General features: G+C 55.1%; 1 protein-coding gene across 4 annotated transcripts; it reads left to right on the top strand.

Annotated features, from left to right (window-relative positions):
- The first annotated feature begins 3,587 nt into the window (after window positions 1-3,587).
- LOC147646208 (maestro heat-like repeat-containing protein family member 7) lies at window positions 3,588-9,756 on the top strand. Of its 4 annotated transcripts, none has more exons than XM_086873792.1 (16): window positions 3,588-4,271; window positions 4,371-4,526; window positions 4,796-4,860; window positions 4,970-5,119; window positions 5,309-5,457; window positions 5,762-5,909; window positions 6,157-6,344; window positions 6,434-6,571; window positions 6,851-6,965; window positions 7,138-7,275; window positions 7,489-7,665; window positions 7,802-7,957; window positions 8,116-8,217; window positions 8,588-8,690; window positions 8,970-9,026; window positions 9,317-9,756. In XM_086873792.1, the coding sequence occupies exons 1-16, from the start codon at window positions 4,148-4,150 to the stop codon at window positions 9,514-9,516; spliced, it is 2,166 nt and encodes a 721-aa protein (XP_086729918.1). In that variant the 5' UTR covers window positions 3,588-4,147; the 3' UTR covers window positions 9,517-9,756. The 4 variants fall into 4 exon arrangements, 3 of the variants coding, with proteins under 3 accessions (XP_086729918.1, XP_086729920.1, XP_086729919.1); XR_015281935.1 differs by having other exon boundaries at window positions 3,641-4,271; window positions 8,970-9,223; XM_086873794.1 differs by having other exon boundaries at window positions 3,641-4,271; window positions 8,970-9,013.
- The last annotated feature ends 5,761 nt before the right edge of the window (window positions 9,757-15,517 follow it).

The following is a 15,517-nucleotide window of genomic DNA, read 5'->3' as shown; positions in this document are numbered from 1 at the left end:
AGAGGAGGATGAAACCAGATATTCCCACACCAGAAGTGCTGTCAGTTTGTTTATTCAGCACTATCAAAGTTGGCCCTCTCTCACAGCGGGGTTGGATCCTCACCTGTGGCTGGAGGCACCTGCAGGAATTCCCAGTGTCTGGAGTGGCTCTCCAGCCCTTGGCTGTGACAGCTTCCCCAGCTGATGGGTGGATCTGGGGATGGCAAAGTCTGAGGGGAACTGGTGCTGGATCTTTGTTAATCCCTGCAGGCAATCTTTGGCACTGATGATTGGATTCATTGCTGAGCTGCTCCTTTTGTCATCCTTTGCTGCTTGGAGCTGCAGTAAGTGACACTGATTCCTTCAGGTGGAGTTTGTGCCTTTGGTGCTGACTCTGCCTGCTGGTGAAACAAAACTGGCAAAGTCTAGCCAGATCACAACAAAATGTCACTTTTAACATGTAAATGTAAGGAATCAGTCCCATCTGTAATTCCCAGAAGGGAAGCCCTCCCCAGAGTTCGCTGGCTCTGGAGTGGGGCTGAGGTCGGAGCACCGTGCGAGCAGTGGGGCAGTCGGTTAAAAGAGGCTGAACCGCTGGATGTCTTAAAATGCATCCAAACATTGCATATGGAAAAAGGAAAAGAACTCATGGGTTTGGGAAGACAAGGAGGGATTCTGTTAACAGCACCAACAGAAGGAACAATTGTTTTCGGAATGCTCCCACGTGGAGTGACAGAAGAGGGTTTTAGTCTTTAGCTCAGGTTTGTTTGTCCAAGTAAAATAATAATAACAATAGCAATAACAACAATAATTATAACAACACAATAATATATATTTATATATATAACTAAAAATCGATAATGTGCAATAATGCTGACAATTCCAATTTGTTAGCTTTGGCTGCTCACTGTAACACTAAAATACCCTACAAAAAAGGACTAGCAAAGACCCAAATGTCAATGGTAAACTTTGTGAATTGTATACAAGGAATAAAGGAGGAAGGGATAAAACTGGCTATTTTTATAGGGTTTGCTGATGCTGTGATGTGGAATGCTTTGTCTGTTCCTGTGAAAAATACAGTGATTAAGACTGCTGGGTTTTTCATGTATCACACTATCTACAAGCTACAGGATTGGTTGAACAATTGTTAAAAGAGCAGTTGATAAAATGAGGAGATGGGAACCTGTCCCGGTGGAGAACCCATCTCCCAGATGGGCTCCATGCCCTTAACAATGGGCCCACTGGGAAATGGAAACCCCTGGGTGTGCACGGCTGCACCCAATTTGCAAACACAGCCATGGACAGTGAGACTTGGACTGCCTGGGAAATTGTTCTGGCTGTGATGGCCCCTGCCAGGGCCACCCCAGAGGCTGCAGGGCTGGACCTTCATGCACTGGAATTCATTAGGAGAAATCAGAAGCAAATGACAGTTTACAATACAGGAATAAGAATTAAGATTCCTCCAGGACACTTTGGTTTGATAACTGCTCACTGGAGCTTGGCCTTGCAAAGGGCTCATGTCACGGGAGGAGGAATTGATGCAGATTATCAAGGAGAAATTGAAGTAAGTCTGTTAAACAATAGTGAACAAGATTTGATTGTTCAACCCCATGACAAGGTAGAAGAAATATTGATATCGCAATTGAAAAAATAATTGTGAAGAAAGAATATCCACTTCAAATTGCCTCCATTTGTGGATAAAAAGAGTTTGGACCCAGCAGTCCTAATAAAGGAGCCAGAGTGTGGGTCCAGAGGCCAAATGGCCCTCCCAAGCCAGCTGAAGGAACAGCTCTGGGCAAAGACAACACTGTTGGAATCCTGAGACCTGGGCAGGAACAATGGGAATATGTCCCTGCAGCCAAGTGTTCTCTGCCAGAACAAGTCGATGGGATGGGATATTGTTTTACAGACCCTGCCAGACCAAATCTCCCTGTATGCCCCAACGGCCCCTTTGGAAAATGCTCAGATCCACGGGGCTCCATGTGAAGGCTGATGTGACCCTGAGGGACTTCCACACCAATTCCAGCCAGGAGCCTGGCTGTCCCGCAGGGACTGGGACCCGGCACCTCTCCAGCCGAAGGGAAAAGGACCCCAGCAAGCCTTGTTAGCCACAGACAGCGCGGTAAAGCTGAACAGCAAAGGACCTTGGGGACATTATTCTGGAATTCAAAAGGTGCCAGCTCCATGGACAACAGAATTATTGTTCCTAACATGAATGAGAGTGAGGAAAAAGAAGGAGTAAGCTTGTGATGGTAAAGCACAGAAATCCTTTCACATTGTGGCCTCCAGCTAGAACAGGGCTTGGTTTCTCCGGAAGGGAAATCTCAGTCAATCCTGTAAAACTGATAATTGCATTCCTGTGTTCCACAGCACAGTTTTCTGTCAGTGTCCCTGCACTGGATCCGTTACAAGTCAGAGCCCATTGACAGAGTTTTGGCCACCCCACAGGGTGAGCCCTCCGAGGGAACCCCATTCCTCCCAACCTGAGCTGAGAACATACCCAGCAATTAGTTACATTGAGTATTTTGGCTACTTTGATCTTTAAATTTTCAAAATAATTTTGATGACTAATGCCTTGATTAAACTTCAGAGGTGTTTCTGGCAAACAAAGATCCTGGCTGACTCTCAAGATACAACTTACAGGTGTTGGGGGTTACGTGTCCTTTATTTTCTATTTAGTTCTGGCTTGCCTGTGGAATTTTTACTCATGACTTGCAGGGAAAACTTAACTGCGGGTACCTGGTGTGTGCTTGAGGAAAGATAAAGAGTTTGGCTGGGCCCAGGGGGGGAAGGGGGCAGGAAAAGGGGAGGGTGGGGACAGTTTGGTGTCTTCTTCAGCTTCGGAGAAGAACACTTTGGGTACAGAGCTGTTGTGGTGGGGAGATGGGAATTTCGCCATCACCCAGATGGAGCTGCTGCTTCTTCTCCTTCTTCCCTCTTCGTTGGTGGCCTCGCACCCCCTGTCCTGCCGGGACGTGTGGCAGTGCCAGCCACCACCACGGAGCTGCTGATCCACCTCAGCCACTGGCCCGGGATCTCAGCTCATCCCTGCTGTTCCAGCTGAGTGTTCCTCAGAGCCCTGCAGGAGCACCAGCACTGACTGCCAACCCGAGGGGGTTTGTGAAACAAAGCCTCTCCTCCATCCTTTCCCGTCTCAGCCCAGAAAGCTGTCACGGGGTCCCTGGTTCTGTTTTCTTGCTAACGCTGTAGTTATTGTTGTTTGTTTGCCTGGTTATAAATATTAGTAAAGAACTGTCATTCCTATCCCCAGATCTCTGCCTGAGAGCCCCTTGATTTCAGGATTATCATAATTCGGAGGGGGGGGTCTACATTTTTCATTCCAAGGAAGGCTCCTGCCCTCCCTAGCAGACACCTGTCTCTCAACACCGAGACATTTCCATGAGTAAATTTTACAAAGTTTTCAATAAAATTCCTATTGATAAATTTGACTCCATTTCATTTCTAACAAGCTGTTCCTAAAGATCCCGTCAGGCTGTCTTAGACACTTTGGGCAAGGGATTCCTTCCAAGCTGGGCCACTTGGGGGGGGGATGGGGGCGGCCCCAGGGCGGAGGGCAGGGTGTGCAAGGGCCCTTTGTGACACGCTGCAGCACGGTCACCGTGGGATGGTGGCAACGGGAGCAGATGTCAAAGGGCCCTTTGTGACACGTGCTGACATAGGAGCTGGCGGTGACAGGGCCACGCCACAGTGCTCGGTGCACGCGACGGGTCAGGACGCGCCAGAGCGGTGCTGTGAGGAGCCCCCGCACAGCGCACTCCTTTGTGTCGGACCTGGAGCTTTTCTGAAGCACTGTTCCTACAGGTGACCTCGAGGCCAGACCACAGGTCTTGCTGACCTGTGGCCTTGCTGAGCCTTCCTTCTTAAGGTTCTCTTGAGGGCAGACCGTGGGACTTGGTGACCCGGAGCTTTTCCGACGTGTCGCCCATCCCTGCAGTCTCTGCCCTTGAGACCAGACCACAATCCCTGTCGAGGAGCCTCCTGTCCTTGTGGCAGGAGCCCTCAAGACCCAAGTGCAGGACTCGCTGTCTTGCAATCTTGCCAGGACTTGAGTCTTGCAGGTGCCTTCCAGGCACGACTGCAGGACTTGCTGACTCCGAGCTTTTCCGAGCCATCTCTCCTGCAAGCAGCCATAAATCCAGTCACTGCCATGGAGCAGCGACCCCCAAGAGTGCCCAAGTTGGCCTGGCTTGAGGAGGAGGAAGAAGAAGGCTCTGGAGCTGTCCTGGCACAGGAGTCTGAAGAGGTGCAGGACTTCCAGGCACCACAGGAGGGTGAGTTGCAGAGCTCGGCCTTAGGGCTAGTGCCTGTTGCCAGCTTGGCCCCATCCCATTCCATGCCATGCCATCCTCTGGTGCTGTTCCTATGGAAAGGATTGGAGAGTCTGGAAGAAGACACGGAGCAGCGACCCCCAAGAGTGCCCAAGCTGGCCTGGGTGGAGGAGGAAGAGGAAGAAGAGGAAGAAGGCCCTGGAGCTGCCCCAGCACCAGAGACCGAAGAGGTGCAGCAGTTGCAGCCGCTGGAGGAGGGTGAGTGGCAGAGCTGGGCCACAGGGCTGGTGCCTGCGGCCATCTTGGCCCCATCCCATCCCATTGCATCCCATCTCATCCCATCCCACACTGTCCTGTGGAGACACACCCATGGACAGCACAAAAAACGGGCTGGGGCTGCCCCCGCAGCAGTGGCCGTGCTGCATTCCCTGGGGCATCCCGGGACTGTCCCTGCCTGGGGAATGCAGGGCTGGGCTGTGCTCTCCGGCCTCTCCCGCAGCCCCTCAGCTCTGGCTGCTCTTTGCCAGATGCAGCCATGGACGGCACACAAGAGCAGGACACCGCCCGTGGCCGCTTCCGCAGAGCAGCGCAGGTACCTGCAGCCATCCCCACCTGCGCTGGGCCTGCTGGCACTGCTCAGCCCAGCACCGCACTTGGAGCACTCCATGCAACTTCCCTGCCTTCCTGCCCTTCTCCTACAGTTTCTTTACCAATACATCAAGAGAATTGGCAAGGAAGACACCAGACCTATGGACACTGAGGTCAAAGCATCCTCAGAGGTCTTGGTAGAACAGAGCAGCGCTGCCCAGCTGGATCTGCTTGTAGAGACGGCTCTTTTCAATCCAGAGCAAGTAAGCAGCCTGTGGCCAGCCTTTGATCCTCCAGCAATTGCTTGGCTTTCCCAAGCCACGCCTGCTGCTCACTTGAAGCTTTTGAGGCCATGGCAGTGGGCTGGAAGAGAAGCACTTGTCTGGGGAAGAAGCTGGGCACATTGCTGACTCCCTCTGCTAGCATTCCAAGTTTCCCTGTGCCTTCTCCAGGTGCCTGCCGTGGTGAGGTACATCCACCAGTGGCTCATGGCCAATGAGGCTGCTGAGCACAGGATGGACTGGGCCCTGATGCAAGTGGCCGAGGCAGAGCCCGATGATGTGGCCATCACTCTCCTGCGGGTGGCCCCAACGTGTGACAGGTATGGGGCCCAGCTGCCCCGAGGCCTCATGGTTCCCCAGCCCATCATCCTGTACAGCCTGGCCCAGGGCTGTGAGCAACACAGACTTGCAGGGCCCTCTGGCTGCTCCCTTTGCCAGCCCTGCTACAAAGTTGGCCCCCGAGCCCGCTGCCGTGCTGCCAGCCTGCCCCTCAGGGGCCTGTCCCCACAGGGCTGGGCTGCCTGGCTGCTGCTGCCGCTCAGGGCCAGTGGGCACAGGCAGAGCTGGCGGCCAGCTCAGCTCCCCGCTGCTGCCCAGCCCACGGTGCTGTGTCTGACCCCGCAGAGCTGCTATGGCCATGTGGACGACCATCTTGCTCTCGCCCTGGATTTCAGAGGAAGTGACACCGCTCCTCATCAATGTGGTGGGGAGCTGGCCGCAGAAAAACCTGGGCACCTCTGATGGGGACAAGACGGCTGTCTTTTCCCTGACTGTGAGTTTCTGGAGCTGGCCTTTGCTCACCGCAAGGCCGGCCGCCTCTCCAGCAGCTCTGTTGCCTCCTTCCCCCACTGCATCTCCCTGCTTCAGGCACTGGCCACAAACCTGGCCTAGGGGCAGCTTCAGGGCCACCAGGCCCGCTGCTCCCCGTGTCTCCCCCGGCTTCTCCCTGCCATGCTCAGGCCCTGCCACACGGACGCCCCGGCACTGAGCGCTGTCTCGGGCTGCTTTGTCCTCTGCAGGCAACTCTGGTGATGTGGAAGATCCTCCAGGGGCCCTGTTGCCCACAGATCCTCACAGTCTATTTCCCCCGCCTCTTTGTGCATCTCCTCTTCCAAACATACTTCAGTACTTTGTATATGACAGAGGACGTCCATACCTTCTGGAAGGAATGCCAGGAGCAACACGGCCTCTCCACCAGCCCCAACAGGTGCTCCATGCCACTCCTCCTGTCCCTGCCACTTCCCCAGCCTCGGAGCCAGCGCTCCCAGCGTCACCTGGGCTTTGCTGTGCACACAGGTTTGCAGTGCAGACCCTGAAGGCCCTGCTCTGCAGTCTCCACTTGGAGCATGTGGTGGTGGCAATGGAACGCAAGCGTGGCTGGGACACGCTGCTCTGTGCTGACACCCACCACTATGCCGTGGGTCTGCTGGCCAGGTGAGCCCCCCTTCTCCCCACTGCCTCTGACATTTGTGCCCCCTGCCCGGGATGCCCCCCCACAGTCCCCGTGGCCATGGGCCTGAGGGCCTCGTCAGCGAGGGATGGCCAAGGAGACTGCAAAAGGCTGCGAGAGGAACCTGTCCAGGAGCAGCCACATCTCAAGGGCCCAAATCGCCTCACAGGGTGCTGGGGCAATAGGACAACTGTGTCCATCAGTCCTGGGAGAGGTTTCTCGCACCCTTGCTGAGACTCTTTCTGCCATTTTCCGCCTTCCAGGGTAATGCGCCGTGCATCTGCCCACTTGTGTAAAAGCATCTTAAGCTACCTGCTTGAGGTGCTCAGCAAACCGTTGCCACTCTGGGATGTCTCTGCCATGGCATTCCTTGTGGAGGTGAGTCTGATGGCCAGCACTACCTCGCTCAGCTCCCTGCCAGCCCTGTCCCCTGGCACAGCCACAGCTGCCTGGGACGTCACCCGCGCCCTGTGCTGCTGCCTGGGCCCAGCCCTGCGCACTTCCAGGCTCCTGCTGGCCAGCTCCCCTCTCACTGCCCTGTGCCTTTCAGCTCCTAGATTGCCTGGACTTGAGTGACTGTGGTGACAGCCTAATGGACATCTTGTATAAGTACCTGTGGTACAATTCCACAGAGATGCATCACCAGGTTCTCAGGGCTCTCCTCCTGCTAAAGGACCGTCCCTCCATGGTGAGAAGGGGGCAGCAGCTGAGGCCGTGTGGGCAGCATGAGGCTGGGCAATGCTGTCACTTGGCCTTGGCTGGCCTTTGCCTTGGGCGCTGAGGCAGCTCCTCCCAGCTCTCCTGCCTCCTGCTTCAGCTGCCCGAGTGCTTTGGGACAGCCCTTTGGCCTCTGGGCCCTGCGGCAGCTGCCCGGGCTTTCACACACTTGTGTTCTGCACAGGCCGAAAGAATTCAGAGCCTGACAGGAAGACTAGTGCACCTCCTGTGGGACTTGGACAGTGACGTGGCCAGGATGAGCACTGCTCTTCTGAGCCATATTTTCCTGAAAGAAGACATCCCAATATCCTGGCGCAGGGCCCTGCAGCTGGCTGAGCCGCTCCTGAAACTCCTGGACAATGTAAGGCTCTGTGCCCCAGCCACAGCCACTGCCTGCTGCCCGGACACTTTGTGCCCTGTGCATTTGCAGACCTGTGCCGATGTGGGCCATAAGAAGCCAATGATAAGGTCATTTTTCCTTCCTTCCTTTCATACAGCCCCATAGCCAGGTGCAGCTGCTCTCCATGTCTCTCCTTCGAAGAGTGATGTCTTCAGCAGAAGAAGAAGGAAGAAAGCCCCTGAAGGAACGAGTGTACCAGAGCCTGCTCCCACTCTTTTTCCACTGCCAAGATGAGAATCGGCATGTGGCAGAGGTGAAGATTCCTGGGTTGCTGCTGCGCCTTGGCAGGGGGCTCAGCTGCCTCCTGCCCTGACGCAGGCTTGCAGGCTGCAGCCTCCTCCAGCCCTTGGCACTGGGACACTCCTGTGCCCTGGCTTGTGGGGCCATTTGCGGCTCTCTGCTGCTCCCCAGGCCTCTCGGACAACGCTCCTTCGCGCGGCTGGCTTCCTGAAGAGGCCAGACCTGGAGAAAGCTGTGAGGAAGGAGAAGCTGTGGAAGTTTGCCAGGCTCGTGGTAAGGACAGCCTGGAAGTCCCAGCCTCAAGCTACAGAAGCCCCCTGGCCCCGGTGCTCAGTGTGTGGGGCTAACAGCTGTGCCCCTGCCCACTGCTGCAGCCGGGGGCCGCACGGCTTCTTCTCCAGCCCCCTGTGGCCCCGAGCCGGGTGCCGATGGAGCCCCGGCCCAGCGGGGCTGCGGGCCGGGCCAGCACCGCGGCTCCCCGGGCAGCAGCCGGCCCTCTGCCCCCTCCAGAGCCCGGCGCCAGCGGCTGCTGGCCGGGCCTCAGGGTTGGCCGGGCACGGGAGGCCGGGGCTGGCCGCAGGCAGCAGCGCCCGGCCGAAGGGCAGAGCCCGCGCCAACCCTTCCCTCCTGCCGCTCTCTCCAGCTGGCAGACCACAGGATCCCCTTGGCCGAGCACCTGCGTCGGGCCCTGCAGTACCTGCAGGACCCACAGGAGACCCTGCGAGCGGCGGCCATCAGGGTCATCGGTGAGTCTCGAGCCCGGGCTCCCTCCCCGCCCCGCCGCAGCTCGGCCCCAGCCCCGGCTGCTGCCCCGGCAGCGGCACCCGGGCCCGGCGCCCTGGAGCCCCGGCTGTCCTCGGGGCTGCTGCTGCCGGCCTCTGGCAGCCGTGCCCTTGGGCTGGGTCAGGATGCGGCAAGGGCCCGGGCTGAGCCCTGCCGGGGCAGGAGGCCGTGTGGCCACAGGGCTGGCAGCGCCGCTGGCAGGGAGCTGTGCTGCTGGGACCCTGACAGCTCTGTGTTCTCAGGGATGGCCGGGGAGCAGCTGAGGGGGCAGCACGCAGAGCTCCAGGTGTTGTGCAGAGGTGAGCCAGGGCAGCGGGCTGACAGCAGTGGCTGTCGGGGGCAGCTGCAAGCCCTGGCCAGGCTGTGGAGGACTCTGCTCCCTGTCCCGATGAGGGGCGGCGTGGGCATAGCACAGTGAGATTTCAGGGCCACGTGGGGCATTTGTGGCCAGCAGCTTTGGGCTGACCCCCTTGGTCCCTGCTCCCTCCTGGCCAAGGCAAGAGCCGGCTGGCATGGCCCTGGCAGGGGGCTCTCGCTGGGCCCCCACAGCTCTGGGGTGTGACCGTGGCTCTGTTCGTCTCTCTTGCAGCCCTCGAACGCCTGACGGAGGACAGAAGCGGTGCCGTGTCAGACCTGGCACTTGAGACGCTGTATGTCCTCCGGGCCATCCAGAGTGCCCGATATTCCATCCTCCAGAGGGTGCACGATCAATTCCTCAGGGCATGGAGGACACGGCCTCGTCTGTCGGGCCTGGGCTGGCTGCGCTGCTGGAGATGTGCTCAAGGCTGATATGGGACGTTCTGTTTGCTGGGGCCACCTGGGCCAGCCGGGAGTTTTTATTTCATAAGGATTGTTTTCTTCTATTTTTTTCTTTTTAGTATGTAAATAATATAGGATATGTTAGGGCTGAGAGGCTCTATCTTCTGGGGCCACATGGGCCATCTGTTATTTTTTTTTTCATAGAGATTATTCTTTTCTTCGTTTCGTTTCCATCTAGTATGTAAATAATATAGGATATGTTATAAACCACAAGAGTCCCAAGACCTTTCTTTTGCTGCCCAGGTTGTGTGGGGCATAGGGGAAGAGAGGGAAAAGGGTTCTTGTGTTCAGCAACCTGCCGGGGCGTGCAGTGGTGCAGGGGAAATGGCCAGAAGCCCCTTGGCGTTTGGTGGTTGTGCTGAAGCCACAAGCCCTGTGGCAGGCAGGAAGCGCCATCTGTGTCCTGCTGCCCGTGTGTTGCTGCCGTGATGGCTGAGGAGCTGCTGGAGCTCCTGTGGGGCTGCGGCGCTGCTGCCGGGCCAGGCTGGGGGAGCCCCTGAGGACACGGGGTGCTGGGAGGCCGTGAAGGGATGAGGGGCTGTGGAGGCCCAGACGGGACAAGGCAGTGGGAAGGCACGAGGGGGATGTGTGAGGGAGTGGGTGGCAGGAGGTTCCAAGGGGACAGAAGGCCCTGGAGGAGCCGGGGTGGTGGGAAGCACTGAGGAATTGGGTGTCAGAGGCCATAAGCAGCCCCTGGGCAGCCGCCTGGTCCCTGACACCCGGCTGCTCCGGTGCTTCCCCAAAATGTCCCCCCGGCCTGCAGCAGAAGGCCTGGAGGCTGGGACATCACCCCAGCGGGAGGGTGGGGACAGCCCGAGGTGCCCAGGCTGGACTGGCTGGGGACATGGAGGGCAGGGGGTGCTGCCAGGCCACGGCCACTGGGTGCCTCCAGGAAGGGGCAGTGGGCAGAGGCAGGGCTGGCGGCCAGCCCGGGCCCTCGCGGCTGCCCAGGCCACGCTGCTGTGACCGAGGCCCCCCTGACACAGAGCTCGGGGCCCACAGAGCTGCTGCCACCATGGGGAGGGTGGCGATGTCTCCTCCAGCAGGGCTGCCCAGTGGCTGCTGCCCAAGCGGCTCTGGAGCCCACAGAAACAGCAGCAGAGTGTGCCCAGGAACAGCAGCAGCCCCAACGTCGGCACCTGCGCACTGAGGCGTCCGCAGCAGCCGGGTGCCAAACAGGGGGAGGCTGTGGGCACAATTGCCTTTGCTTTGGCAAAAGGCTTCAGCAGAGTTGGCCACAATGGCTTTCTCTTCACTTGCAGCCTCACAGCAACGCTTGCCAGCTTCAGCTGCAGCCTGTGCCCGTGACTGACTTGGATGGCCGTGCTTGAGGGCGAGCTCGCCTTCCACACTCAGGTGTCCCAAGGCAGCGGCATTGGCGCCATCCTGAGAAAGAGAGAGAGAGAGAGAGAGTCTGACGGGGCAGGAGCCCTGTGCTGCAGCTGCCCTCCCTCTCTTCTGTCCAGACACCTTAAAGACACATGAAACCAAATCCTGGACTTGCTTGGAACAAAGGAAGAAGCATCATGCGCTGAAAAAAAGCAGGTACTTACACGGCTCAGTTTTGCTCTCCACTTGGGCAATCCCAGAATCCCTGAGCACTTGGTGTTGCAAAGTATCATCAACATCATCCAGTCTCCAGCCACCCTGCCATGGGCACAGGTGGTGTGCAGGCACAGGTGTCACTAGAATTGGGAGAACACTTTTCCATGTTGACCTTTTCTTCTCCTGGATTTCAAGCAAAGATGAAAAAATCATCTGGTGAATGACAGGTGAATAGTGTAGCTCACAGAACTAGGAGTAGGAGTCTCCAGTGGCCCATGGTGTGTCCATTCAACCATTGTTAGATTGTCCAGTTGGAGCTCAGCCCGATGCAGCCCGGGCACAGGCACCAGGCTGGTCCATTTCAGCATCCCAAAGTCTTGGTGGCTCCCTGTGCAGCCATTGTCTCCTGAATCCATTCTTGAACTCCCAGTTACTGCTGTGCCGGACATGAGAACACAGGAACAGCTTGTTTGGCTCATTCTTGCCTTTGCTGCTCCTGCCTAAAGGAATCATCAGGACTATATGCTGATGGAATGGGATCGCCGAACAGCAGGGACTTTGTAGTGTCTAAAACTAAAACCTTGTCCGACTGTTCGGGCACTCTAAAATCACGGGGGAGAATGATAGCTTTGGTATGGAAGAATCCTAGAAATCTTGACTTGTGATTTTTCTAGTCAAGGATTTGAATGCCAATGTGGAAACTACCAAAATATTCAAACTTGTTTTCATTGGCAACCCCTTTGAAATGGCATCAGCACACCTCCAGGGGACAGGGTATGACAGTGGGGACAGTACTTGGCAGCTCATGGCTTCAGATGTGGGAGGCAGATATTTTGCCTGGGTAGAGATCGAAGTTCAAGTTTTCCCATGATTTGGATCGACTCGTCATTGCAGGTAACTTTAATCAATGCAAAAGGATGTAAAAGCAGAGTTTCTGGAGAATGTGCACTAGGGAGGAAATAGGGAGAAAACCTTGAACACAGCCAGCAGGCTCTGGAAAAATTTATAAAAGTTAAAATTAAAAATAGATGTAGCTTTCTGACTGTTCAGGCAGGCCTCTTTGTGTCACTCTGGGGGTGATAGTAAAACATTTTAAAATCTTAAGAAATTCGGGAACTCAGAAAGAAAGTTAGGCTTGGCAAGCCCAGGAAAAGTAGGCCCTGGGAAATGTTAGGCCTTGTGCTTGCTAAAGATCATGTGAAACTGCACCTGTGGAATCAATATATGATAAATGATAGAATTGTTAGATGTAATTAGATATAATTATTGTTTAAAGAACATGAGGAACAATGTTAGGGGGCTGGGGCGGATCAAGAGAAATCCATGCTTGGGTAAAAACAATGCATACAATAGAACAATGTAAGTTTAATAATTAATATGTAAGTTGTATAATGATAGCGTATAAAACATGTTCAGCTCAAAACCAAGATGGGTCAGTGTCTTGGTTCTAGAAGACAGGTGTCCGCTAGGGAGAGCAGGAGCCTCCCTTGGGATGAAAGAATGTAGACTCTCTCTCTCCAAATTATTATAAATTTGAAATCAAGGGGGCTTTCAGGCAGAGATCTGGGGATAGGAATAACAGTTCTTTACTAGTATAACCAGGCAAACAAACAAACAATAACTACAGCAATAACAAGAAGACAGAAACAGGGACCCCGGGACAGCCTTCTCGGCTGAGATGGGATGGAGGAGAGGCTTTGTTTTCACAAACTCCTCGGGCAGTCAGTCCCAGTGCTCTTGCAGGGCTCCGAGGAACAGTCGGCTGGAACAGCAGGGATGAGCTGAGATCCTGGGCTGGTGGATGAGGTGTATCAGCAGCTCTGCGGCGGTGGCTGGCACTGCTACACGTCCCGGCAGGACAGGGGGTGCAAGGCCACCAACAAAGAGGGGAGAAGGAGAAGAAGCAGCCGCTCCGTCTGGGTGATGGTAAAGTTCCCTTCTCTCCACCGCAGCAGCTCTGCGACCCAGCACACAAACGTCCTTCCCCGAAAAACCAAAGAAGAACCAGCCCAAAAACTGTCCCCACCCTCCTTTTCTGCCCCCTTCCCCGCCCTGGGCCCGGCCACTCATTGTCCGTTGTGAGCACCCCTAAGTACCGGTAGTTAGGTTGTCCCAGCACATAATGGGTAAAAATTCCCCGGGCAGGCCAGAAGGACAAAACAAAAAAAAAAGGACACCTAACTCTCAACACTATCCACCCCGAATTTTTTCCCATACCAAAATGTTACATCAAATATTAAACCTTTAAATTATACACGAACACATACTACTTTAACTATATACATATGTACATGCAGATACAGATACAAGCACAGTGTCATGGGTAGTTCACCCTAAAACCAGGTCCCCTTGGGGTATGCACCGGGTCTCTCCATCTTTTTGCATCACCCACCAAGTGCAACCCGGTCCTTGAGCAAAGACAACTCCACGGATTGGACTGTCTTTGCTGGAGGCAGAATTAACCCAAACAGTTTTTCCCAGCATACCTCTCATATGTACCACTGGAACCTTATCTCCATCTTTCGCTCTAAAGGGCTCAGATTGGGCAGGGTTTGCTCTGTTAGTGGAACTTCGGGTGTTCACCAACTATGTGGCTTTTGCTAAATTAATTTCCCAGTTCTTGAAAGTTCCCCCACCCAGTGCCTTCAAGCTGGTTTTAAGCAAGCCATTGCACCGTTCAACGTTTCTAGCAGCAGGTGCATGGTAGGGGATATGGTACACCCACTCAATGCCATGTTCCCTAGCCCAGCTATTTATAAGGCTGTTCTTGAAATGAGTCCCATTGTCTGACTCAATCTCAGGGGTACCATGCCTCCAAAGGACCTGCTTTTCAAGTCTCAGGATGGTGTTCCGGGCAGTGGCATGAGGCACAGGGTAGGTTTCTAACCATCCAGTGGTGGCTTCTACCATCGTGAGCACGTAGCGCTTGCTTTGGCGGGTTTGGGGCAGTGTGATGTAGTCAATCTGCCAGGCTTCTCCATACCTATATTTGGACCAACGCCCACCATACCATAGCGGCTTCAACCGCTTGGCCTGCTTGATCGTGGCACACGTCTCACAGTCATGGATAACTTGGGAAATACTGTCCGTGGTTAGATCCACCTCTCGGTCTCGTGCCCACTTATAGGTGGCATCTCTCCCCTGATGACCTGAGGCATCATGGGCCCATCAAGCTAGGAACAACTCTCCCTTGTGTTGCCAATCTAAGTCTATCTTTGACACCTCTATCTTTGCAGCCTGATCTACCTGCTCATTGTTTTGGTGCTCTTCATTAGCCCTACTCTTGGGGACATGGGCATCTACATGACGGACCCTCACAGACAGTTTCTCTACCCTGGTGGCGATGTCTTTCTACTCATCAGCAGCTCAGATTGGCTTTCCTCTGCGTTGCCACTTGGCCTTTTTCCATCTTTCCAGCCATCCCCACAGAGCATTGGCTACCATCCATGAATCCGTGTAGAGGTAGAGCTTTGGCCACTTCTCTCTTTCAGCAATGTTCAGGGCTAGTTGAACAGCTTTGAGTTCAGCAAGTTGGCTTGATCCACCTTCTCCTTCAGTGGCCTCTGCGACCTGTCGTGTGGGGCTCCATACGGCTGCTTTCCACTTCCGGTTTATCCCTACGACGCGACAGGAACCATCAGTAAACAGAGCGTAGCGTGTTTCTTCTGCTGGCAGTTGGTTGTACGGTGGAGCTTCTTCAGCCTGTGTTACTTGTTCCTGCTCCTCTTCATCAGTGAGACCAAAGTTTTCACCTTCTGGTCAGTTTGTGATTATCTCCAAAATCCCAGGGCGATTTGGGTTTCCAATACGGGCGTGCTGCGTGATGAGGGTGATCCACTTGCTCCATGTAGCGTCAGTGGCGTGGTGGGTAGCAGGAACCTTTCCTTTAAACATCCACCCCAGCACTGGCAGTCAGGGTGCCAGGAGGAGTTGTGCTTCTGTGCCAATCACTTCTGAGGCGGCTTGAACTCCTTCATAGGCGGCTAAAATTTCCTTCTCTGTGGGAGTGTAGTTGGCGTCGGACCCTCTGTAACTTTGGCTCCAGAATCCCAGTGGTCGGCCTCGAGTCTCCTCAGGCACTTTCTGCCAAAGGCTCCAGGACAGGCCGTGGCTCCCGGCTGCAGAGTAGAGCAAGTTCTTCACATCTGGTTCTGTTCTGACTGGGCCAAGGGCTACTGCATAAGCGATCTCCTGTTTGATCTGAGTAAAGGCTTGTTGTTGTTCAGGGCCCCACTGGAAAGTGTTCTTTTTGCGGGTGACCAGGTAAAGAGGGCTCACAATCTGGCTGTACTCAGGAATGTGCATCCTCCAAAAACCTATGGCACCTAGGAAAGCTTGCGTTTCCTTCTTGCTAGTGGGCGGAGACATTGCTGTGATCTTATTGATGACCTCAGTGGGAATCTGACGCTGTCCGTCTTACCACTTT

This window comes from Cyanistes caeruleus, unplaced genomic scaffold (genome assembly GCF_971803275.1).
Source record: "Cyanistes caeruleus unplaced genomic scaffold, bCyaCae1.hap1.1 HAP1_SCAFFOLD_110, whole genome shotgun sequence".
NCBI lineage: Eukaryota > Metazoa > Chordata > Aves > Passeriformes > Paridae > Cyanistes > Cyanistes caeruleus.
The sequence above is the reverse complement of the archived record's forward strand: the minus strand, read 5'-3'. Positions and strand labels throughout refer to the sequence as shown.